We start from the raw sequence: 10,319 nt of genomic DNA, 5'->3' as shown, positions 1-10,319 counted from the left end.
ATCTATTTTATTCAGAATATTTTAATCGCAACATAGATATTAATTTCTTCACGAAGAGAGAGTTTATATAAAAGAATAAACCTAATTGCGATGTGACTACAAATTAAAGAACTTTACTCTGCACTTCCCTTTAAATTATATAGAATCGAAATTACTTTACTAAGAACCTAGCACCATAGATGAAATAGATTTAAATACATGTTTGCTATATCAACACTATACAGTATGTAAACATTGCATCATAATTTTAAATCTTGTTTGCCACAGTTTTCGTATTTAGCGGCAAGTTCATGAAGTACTACAAATAAATGAATTCATAGATGGATAGATAAATAAATGAATAAAAAATAAAATTGTCTTACTAGTCCAGCATAGTCCAGAATGTTCAAGGCCCGTGGTGGCATATCATATGCATAGGCAGTGTCGGTATACAAACAGTAGTATATAATGGCATACAAACTTTGACTAATGCCTTGAACTGAAAAAAAAAGAAACCGATAGCTTATATTAAATCATTCCTTCATTGTTCCCTACACGACATTGTCCTTTTAACAAAACACATAAAAATATAGTATGTCCTAAACTGTGCCACACGACTAATGCTCCTTGAAAAACACCATGTTAGAAAAATACCTAAAGAACGGCACTAAACTTAAATAATTTTACGAAATTAGAAGACACAAACCTACTCTAATATAACAATACTGTATTATTATATTATATTTTATATTACGTAAGGTATGGTTGACTTATGTTAACCTACAAAATTAATGGTTGAATTCTGTTCGTAGAAATTATTAAACATCGTCAGTTACTACGTTGTGTAAAGAACTCAAACCGTAAGTCAACATCATGGTAATTTGCCCGTTTAATATTATTGTTTACTAATGATAGGTAGCCTCACTATTTAGTGACTTCAGCACATCAATCATACTTTTAAAATTCTAACCAAAAACATGAAGTAATAGTTATATTCGTTTATAATATTTGGATGTTCATGCCAGATCGTGTGACGGCAATGTACCCTGGACACTTCATATATTGAATGTGTAGAATAAGAGAGAGTAATTATTGAGCTATTACCCTTCCTACCGCATGTTACCAAAGGTTTGGTAAGGCATTAAAGAAAAAGGAAAAATCTAAAAGAACCCAACCTAACCTAATCTGGTCATTGTACTCATTTACTGGGTAAATATTCCCAAAACAATGGCACAGGATTTAGACTCATAATCCAACACTGGTACTGTACAGTACAGTATATGATTTAGGCTTATTTGCTTGTCTTTGCGGAATAGCCAAATTTAATTAAGTAAAATTGACGTTAAAATTTGGCCTGGAAAATACAAAGTGTTTTCAGGAAGCTGTTTTTTTTGTGCACAGTATCATATTATGAAGGTGCATATTTGAGTAGATTATGCATGTTTTGTACCATAATTTACAGGACCACAATATAGTACTGTAATGTATTTTTAGTTTAATTTCAGCTGATTGTCAACTAATATTTTTCCTGATATGTGAAAATCTATGATTTGTTGTACGTAATCATTATTTTATATTTTACAGCAAATTTCAACAGTTATGAGATGTGAAACCCAGTAGCCATCATGCCGCAGACACACAAAAGTGTTGCCTTCAGTGGCAAAAAGAAAAAGGAGCAGCTCAGAGCACGAAAGGAAAGAAAATTATTTATCCCCACAGGAAATGGTAAGACTTTCAGCAAAATACTGCACAGTCACGAGAAACAAGAATCTTGGACAACAGACTCAAAATTATGGTGGTCTTGTTACTCATAAATGTATACAATACAGTACCTAGTTTTTTTGTGACTCGGTGTAAATCTAAAGTACAGTAACAGGAAGACTCTGCTTATGTTGCTCTAGACCTGCCTTCAGAACCTCTAGGGTAATATATTTTTTATGTTGAATACAGCTGCACTTATGGCATTATAATAAGACAAACCATTACTCATATTTCTAATCAATAACTTTACGGTGTTTTCAGTGCCTGAACATCAACGCATCGACCATCACGGGGGATCAGAATTATCCGAGACACAGTTTGCCGAGCTAAAGCAAGATGGTTCTACAGAGCCAGTGTGTTTGAACTACCTAGAAGATATAAATTCCATTAACCAGCAGCCCAGGGGTCAGGGTAATGCTAACAGGTGAGGGGGGGAGAGGGTGGATGAATGCTGTATGGCCACATTTTGTGTTATCATTGTACAAGGTATTGGCCCTTTGAAGTTTACTGTAGTGAGGAGACTTGCCCATTTTCACAGGGAACCTTGTTACATATGAGTCACTTGAAAGGTGGTAATAATCACCTGGGGTTGTTGGCTCAGAGTGAGTGTTGTTAATTAGAGCTTCTACTTTTATCCTCCTCCCACTGTCAGGTTGACTTTGACAAACATGAGCTACCCAGGACAGTTGTTAGGTTATAAATGATGGAATGATCTTGAAATCCCATTTTGTAACTGAAACCAGATGGGTTAGTCTCCCTCCTGCCATAGCTAGCATGTGATGTGGCTGGTACTGTAAGATTGGGATGATGCTGTAGCTCATATGTTCTAACTAAACAAGTGATGGGTGAAATGAACACTGTTATTGTGGGACTGGTCCAATTAGCTTTTTTAAAACTTAGGTGGCAACTCCTTCAGTGAGAAGGTAAAACTTATGTTAGTGCCAGTAGTCCCAACATATGCTTCTTGGTGAAATAGGGGTTCCAACTCCTAAACTTATCTGGTTGTACAATGTGAGCCAGCCAGCCCAGTACTGTATTGGTTATAAAATGGGATTTCATGATCAAATCCAATTTTCTTTTTGTTAATAACAAGTTTTAAGTGATACCTTGAATTACAGGTATAATTTGAAGTTTAGAAAAGAAACACCTGAAGAAGCTGAAAGGCGAAAAGCTCATCACTATATTGAAATAGATCAAGTACCGGAGTATAAATTGGAAGCTACATCAGACCACTTCTATCCCCCTGGCCTTGGTTACCCAACTCGACCACCATGGAGGAAGAACACATCAAAGCAAGAATTAGATCACAGTGAAAACAAACATTTTAGACTTTTTTGTGAAAAATTGGATCGGGATTTTGCTGCAGTCGATCTAAGTCTGTACGAGTTGAACCTGGAAACCTGGCGACAACTGTGGAGAGTAACAGAGATGTCTGACATTTTACTAATTATCGTAGATGCTCGATTCTCAGTAAGTGTATATTACAAGGATTATTCCTCAAAAGGTATACAATAGTACAGTACTGTACTGTACACCAAAAGTATTGGATTGCGGACAGTCTTGACAAAATGTGTTGAGTACCAGGTGTAGGGCATGGCACAGAATTAATATAGGAAAGAGATTAAATGTTATAGAATTATGTTAGAACAGCAATTTAAAGAACAAAATGAGCTTAGAAGTGAAAATATAAAAACGGCAGACTGAAGAATGAATGCATGTAAGGTGGTATACAGTACATTTATATGGAGTACAGTACTGTCATATGATGTTCCTCGTGAGTGAATTTTTCTTTAGACGAGTTTGCATTTACTATACTGGTTTATTAATATATATTGACTGATACACTATTGCCAATAGAGATTTTTTATGTTTATTACATCATCAAATATATATTTAGCAATTGATTGCCATGGTTCCAACTGTCTACCTCAACAGGTTGCCCAATTCCCACCATACCTGTACAAGCACCTAGTGGAGAAGGATAATAAGGGAATTATACTTATCCTGAACAAGTGTGACCTTCTGCCCCCAGCTGTAATAGCAGCCTGGGAGCAGTACTTTCACAACAAGTTTCCCAAGTTGATTGTGGTCCCATTCTCATCAGTGGAGGGTTATGCTTTCCGCAAAGGAACATTAAGAATGGCCGCGGAAGGCTCACTCAGGCTTATTGATGCTTGCCAAAAGTTGGTGGATGATTCAGGTTTGTGGAGTTCATATTAATTCCTATTTTACCCTTGAACCAGCAGTGCCCATTAGCGGCTCATCTTAATATCTTTCCATTTTTTTATAATTATAATTTGATTTTTATCCCATAGTGAATCTAGACCTTTGGAGGAAGAAGGTAGAGGAGGAAAGAGAATTGGAAAGTGAGGCAGGCCATGAGTGTGAAGCAACAGAGGGTGTGACAGTGATGGCTCAGAGCACCAGGCCTGAGCTCCACCAGCGCTTCCAGAACGGAATCCTCACTCTTGGGACGATCGGCAACCCAAATGTTGGAAAATCATCGCTTATTAATGCAATTATGGGGAAGAAGGTGAGATGTCTATTACAGTATTCTCTTTTAGTAAATATGTGTAGGTAGATATTAATGACAGTAGCTACCACAAGTTTAATGAATAGAATTGCAGTCTAACATGAAGGTACCTGAGGGGGGAAAAGTTGAGAGTTTTGCCTCTTTGTATATTCAAGTACAGTTTAGTCAGAACCCAATCAGGTTGTCCCCACGCAACACAAAATCACCTATACATGTCTGAAGAAACATGACAAAGCTGCTACATTGTGTCGAGATATTCAGGTACTCACATTCTGAACCTGTCACAGCCTGGGCAACAGGACCCACATACCACAGTCTCCTAGTCAGGAAGGGTACAAGTAAAAATTGATCTAGCTGTATTTTGGGGAAGATCTGGGTACAAATTTATCTTTTAGGAAAATGTTGTGGAATGTGTATCTGAGTCATACTGCGACTGTTCCATCCTAATAGTAGGTATTAGTTGGGTTTATGTTCTTAGGGGTTATTTTTCACGAAATTTATCTCTCATAAATGGTGTTGTACTTTGCTTAATACATAATAAATTTTACTTAATAATTTGAACAATGTAATGTAAAAAAATTAAAACATTTACATAACATAACAATAATCTTGATTATTGAGATCAGCCAGGTGTGCTGGGAGGGATGATCAAGAGATTTAAACAAACCTTTTTGAGATTATAAAATTAACAAAAATATACAAACATCAGAAATTATGTGAAACATTGAAGCTAAGGATCAAGGGATGTCCATAGTGTCTTGAACTTGTGTATCAATGTTGCTCTGTTGGAGAAGATGGCTTTCACTACAACTGCTACATCCTGTTACAGGTAGTGAGTGTGAGCAAAACCCCAGGCCACACCAAGCACTTTCAGACCATTTTCCTCACGAAGAATGTCAAATTGTGTGACTGTCCAGGTTTGGTGTTCCCCTCCACAGTCTGCACACCACTACAGGTAAACATTAAATCCCTCTATGCTTTAATTTCATGTTAGATTAATGTATGTGCATAATTACATCATTACTCAAATAGAATATATACGTGATGTAGGTACGAGTTTTACATGTGTGTTTACATTTTGGTTGTTTGAGAAGAATAAAATGCTCAAGATTGTCTCTTGAATTTTGTTTGTACTGTATTGCAATATTTTGAAGGAGTGTATCAGTGGCAAGTGTATTGTGTCCTATTGCCAGAAAGGTTCTTAAGCATAACTAAATTAGATGTAAATCATACCAAAGTTGTTACAGTTTGTTTATGATTCCCACAGGTTGTGCAGGGCAGCTATCCTATATCTCAGGTTCGTGACCCAGTAGGTGTCGTGCAGTACATTGCCTCGAGGCTAAACATTCCAGGACTACTCAAGCTGTTCAGTGATGAGGTGGAAGGATCTAAGTGGACATCTTACTATATCTGTGAAGGTACTTTAGATTCTTGTTAATTTAAGTAAACACATTCTTCCTCTCATAATATATGTAAGAACTGTTCAAATTGTCTGAGGATATTTAAATTATATTTATTTTCAGTGTAGAAATGCTACTACATGAAGGCTGTGTAATAGTGTATAAGGGATAAAATTAAATCCCTTTCATTTTATCAAAATTATCACAACTCGACAGCTTGGGCCAGAAAGCGAGGATATTTCACACGCGCTCGAGGTGGACCAGATGTTTCAAGAGGAGCCAATGAGCTCCTTCGAATGTGTCTCAATGGCCAAAAATCTCTGGTATTATTCTTCAGGCCACCAGGCTACTGCAAGGACAGAGGCAAGTGGAGTTGGATGTGTCCAGAGGGGATACAGCCTTAAAAATAAATATAAACATTTTCTTTGCAGTTCTGAATGAATCACAGATACTGCTACCTAATTTAACATTTGCTTCATACTAGAGGAATCTTTTCATGTCATATTTGATGCCACATCAGTTATCTCACCCTCTGTATCCAGTAAGAGCTCTTGCTTTTTAATTCACAATGGCTGTGTAAGATCTCCAAAAACACTTGAGTTGTTTCTTTTAAAATATTTCTTCCTTTGCTCACTTATGCCTGCAGTTGAGATTTAGTTTATAGATTTTACAATTACTTTAATCTTTTGCCAGATAAATTTGAAGCAAATCCTCGAGTAGAAGAGATAAAACTTATCCAAGGAATTCATGCTAAAGACACTGAGCCACAACCTAGAGAGAAGGCAATGGATGAAGGCATTGAGGAGGATGAACCGGGTGAAGAAATGGAAGGAAGAGAGAACCATGAAGATACTGAAGAAAATGAGACAGAGAGTGAAGAGGAAGAACCTAGAGCCACTATACAAAATAAATTTGCCATCTTGATTGAAGATGATTAAGGTAATGAACCATATTTATATCTCATTAATTTCTTAATGTGATAGGTACTAAATTACAGTAATTACATAAATTAGGTACAAAATTACAGTAGTACTTAAGTACTAAAATGTTCACAAAACATACGTAGATAGCAAAAATATGAAGAGACCAACCCCAATACAATGTACATGAATCTTGGTGGGCTACTGTATACATTTTGAGATCCTCGCTGATTGACTTAGAGGATGTAAACAACAAAGATGGCGGCAGACTTTATCGTTAGTTATTTTTCACTAATGTTTGATTTCATGTACGATTCTATGATACTTTTTTTTTATTTTTCCTCAACTGTAACCTCCATTATTTCAAGCTAATGGTCTTGTCGATGAGGAAGATGTTGAAACGGAGCGACACGTCAGCAACATGTACTGACAGGGTTTCCTCACCCTCGACCACCACCAAGGTCTTCTCATCCTCGACCACCACCAAGGTCTTCTCATCCTCGACCACCACCAAGGTCTTCTCATCCTCGACCACCACCAAGGTCTTCTCAACCTCGACCACCACCAAGGTCTTCTCATCCTCGACCACCACCAAGGTCTTCTCATCCTCGACCACTACCATGGTCTTCTCATCCTCGACCACCACCAAGGTCTTCTCATCCTCGACCACCACCAAGGTCTCTCCTCACCCTCGACCACCACCACAGCATCACCATCCTCCACTACAGAAACAGACTCCAATCAGCCACTAGACAGAATCCACCCAGAAAATCTACACGGCGCAACACTACCGTAACGCTTGGCACTTCAGGCAGGCATAGCGTGTGAAGTTGACAGATAACTCTGACCAAAACTAAATCATTAAAACCATCTGTCAGTTCTATAATATAAGGAAGAATCCCAAAGATGAAAAATGTTTTGGATCTTTAGCAATTGTTTTACATTATTTTTTTGTGTTTCCCGATAAACTTTTCTTCCTCCCTCTCATTGCCAGCTCTGTTTGTTTCTTGTTAGCAATTTCTTCAACACTTACACAGTAACTAATGGTCAGTGTATTTATACAGAAAGAATTATACAGTGCTTATGTTTTCTGATGTACAATGGCTAATATAACCAAAGATCAGTGTACAGTATATATTAAGGAAGAATTAGACATACTGTATTTTGTTTTATGGTGTAGAAGTGCCTATTTTATATATATATATATATATATATATATATATATATATATATATATATATATATATATATATATATATATATATATATATATATATATATATATTATCATGAGTCTTTCAGATCCTGTTGAATGCATGGATGGTGTGTGTGAGTAGGTGTATGGTGGTATGTCGAGGTATGCAGTGGTGGTGTAGGTGGGAGGTAGTACAGTGAAGGTATGCATTGGTGTGTGGTGGTGTGCTGGTGAAATGATAAATAAAATTAAATATTACTGATTAGGGAGATTAATTGTTCATTGATAAATTTTACATAAACAATATTCGTGATTCTGTTAAACATCATCATTTGCTCGTACTTGTACTGTACACTGAAACCCCCTTAATTCCGAATCACTCATAATTTGTAATGTTTTTGTGCTACGAAATATATATTACAAATTTTTTAATATCTGGTAAAATTTCACATTACAAGACATTTACTGCTATATGTTTCACTCATTTCGGTCACAGTCAGTTCGTGTTAGTTAGTCGTGAGTGCACATGCACATCTACAGTCTAATGCGCAATCATTTTTCCATCAATGCCCTGTGTTTGAGCCATTATATCTGATAATCATGGACCAAGCACCCAAGTCTGGTACAGAGGTAATGTATTTAGAAACTTTTACATTTTTATTGGGGCAGATAATGGAAAAGTACCATTGATATTTTTTTCCCTAAGAAGAAGGTGTCCCTCATATTTCGTAAGATCTCATAATAGCTAGAGCCCATTATTATTATTTTGAGTTATGGGAACTTTACTGTATAGAGCTAACTTGATCACCTGTCTCTCACATTATACAATATAACATAATAATTATAGACTTGAAGGAGAGCTTGTACTGTACTGCCCTGATCTATGAACAACCCATGTAAAGTAAAGTATTAATTAAAAGCCTGAAGTTGTTGGATAAGTATAAATATTGTCAACACACAGTAGTTATGATGTGGTCTCTTGAGCATTCATCAACTGTCTTGGTTTTGTGTTTGGGGAGATATACTGTATGGCTTTACATGTGCAGTACAGTTCTATTCAGTACTAAGATGAATATAAATAAATAAAGTCCTGCCGATCTTTGTCCACGCTTGTTTTTATTTGAGGTCCTCGGCTCATGGGTGGGTTAATAATAATCCCGTACACCAGCATCCAGCCCACTAGCTGCTTTTATACTTGCACAGGATAACAACAATATTTTTAAACACCAAATTAAAAATATATTGAGTTAGCGATTGATTCTATTGTCATTATTGTACGGTATTTTTTTTTTTTTTTTATGATTACAGTATTTATGATAGACTTAAGTACATGACAGGACCATAAACAAACATGCTAACATTGTCATACGGGTTTACAATTGGCTAAGCATGTGTATATATATAATGTGGGTATGCAGTTCAACATGAATAAAGACAATGTAGGTACACAGTGCACATAAGCTGCGGGAGTACTGGATACAGTTTCCTTGGTACCATATATCATAATAAGTACTTTCTCGTTAATGAGGAAGAGGATTAGCCCCCGTTACAAAGTTAGGTAAGGTTAGGTCAGTGGTCAAGAGGATAAAAGTAAAGTAAAGTAGTTAGGTCAGGTTCTATTAGGTTGTGTGCCATTGTTGTATTTTTATTAATTACAATCATCTAAAGAACATGTGGAAAAATTACCAATATCAAACAACGTGTTCTGGTGTTAGTCATCACGGTTTTATACCAGTACGTTCCTGTTAGACACAATTACTCGAGGTGCTGTTTGTTTGGACTCAAATTCTGGAACAGGACAGTAATATATATCAGGATTTTACCAAGGCTTTTGAGAGCATACCCCATGAAAGGCAGAGAATTAAATTAAAACAGTATGGGATTTGGACCGAGTGGGTCAGTTGCAAACAAACTGAATAGACAACGGCAGATTTTTCAGTGGTGTATTAACAGTAAATAATTAAATTTATTCATATACAAAGCACATTGATACAGGGTACATAACTTCAGGGTCATATGATCAGTTTTTCACCTTGTTTTGCCCAGCAATTTCCCTTATCCTTCATGCCCTGTCCACTACAGGTGATTTATGATTGTGGATAGAGAAAACTAAAATAAATAAGCATTTACCTGTATAATTAAATTAAAAGGCCAAATGACAATCCATTGTTCCTATCATCGCACAGATGTCTTGGACCATGACTCATGTCTTCAAAACTATTTTTACGTATTTGACAGAATGACAGGTTGAAAGTGCCGCAGTCTTCTTCCCAAATGTAAACAAACAAACAGCAGAGTAACAGATATAATGAGCTAGGTAGTAAGCAGCTACCAAACAGGGAGGTACTACCGCATGGGAAGATATTGGAAGCATAATGTATTGTCTAATGGTAGACACTGTTGCCATATGGAATCACGAAAATTTCTCCCCTACAAACGCTGTTTGTCGCTGAGTAGCCGACTTCACCAATTCCCCAGTGTATGCCTCGTGGTCTAGGTCAACCAGCGCCGCCATACATCACGGAGCAGGG

The 10,319-nt window shown here is 36.6% G+C and overlaps 1 protein-coding gene across 2 annotated transcripts; it reads left to right on the top strand.

Moving 5' to 3' along the window:
* The first annotated feature begins 724 nt into the window (after positions 1 to 724).
* Positions 725 to 8,893, top strand: LOC121853658 (guanine nucleotide-binding protein-like 1). Of its 2 annotated transcripts, none has more exons than XM_042347979.1 (11): positions 725 to 839; positions 1,564 to 1,704; positions 2,002 to 2,164; positions 2,859 to 3,210; positions 3,676 to 3,940; positions 4,056 to 4,273; positions 5,103 to 5,228; positions 5,541 to 5,691; positions 5,890 to 6,036; positions 6,367 to 6,612; positions 6,962 to 8,893. In XM_042347979.1, the coding sequence occupies exons 2-10, from the start codon at positions 1,605 to 1,607 to the stop codon at positions 6,609 to 6,611; spliced, it is 1,767 nt and encodes a 588-aa protein (XP_042203913.1). In that variant the 5' UTR covers positions 725 to 839; positions 1,564 to 1,604; the 3' UTR covers position 6,612; positions 6,962 to 8,893. The 2 variants fall into 2 exon arrangements, with proteins under 2 accessions (XP_042203913.1, XP_042203914.1); XM_042347980.1 differs by having other exon boundaries at positions 837 to 855.
* The last annotated feature ends 1,426 nt before the right edge of the window (positions 8,894 to 10,319 follow it).

The sequence above is a fragment of the Homarus americanus genome, unplaced genomic scaffold (genome assembly GCF_018991925.1).
Source record: "Homarus americanus isolate GMGI-L3 unplaced genomic scaffold, GMGI_Hamer_2.0 scaffold4896, whole genome shotgun sequence".
Taxonomy (NCBI): domain Eukaryota; kingdom Metazoa; phylum Arthropoda; class Malacostraca; order Decapoda; family Nephropidae; genus Homarus; species Homarus americanus.
Note: the sequence above shows the minus strand (reverse complement) of the source record. Positions and strands in the feature narration are given on the sequence as shown.

Bases quoted from the DNA above. Each gene is read 5' to 3' on its own strand.
- LOC121853658 (XM_042347979.1), top strand. From the start codon at position 1,605: ATGCCGCAGACACACAAAAGTGTTGCCTTCAGTGGCAAAAAGAAAAAG. The intron at 5,229-5,540 runs GTAAACATTAAA...TGATTCCCACAG, and splicing joins CAGTCTGCACACCACTACAG to GTTGTGCAGGGCAGCTATCC. The intron at 6,037-6,366 runs GCAAGTGGAGTT...ATCTTTTGCCAG, and splicing joins AGGCTACTGCAAGGACAGAG to ATAAATTTGAAGCAAATCCT.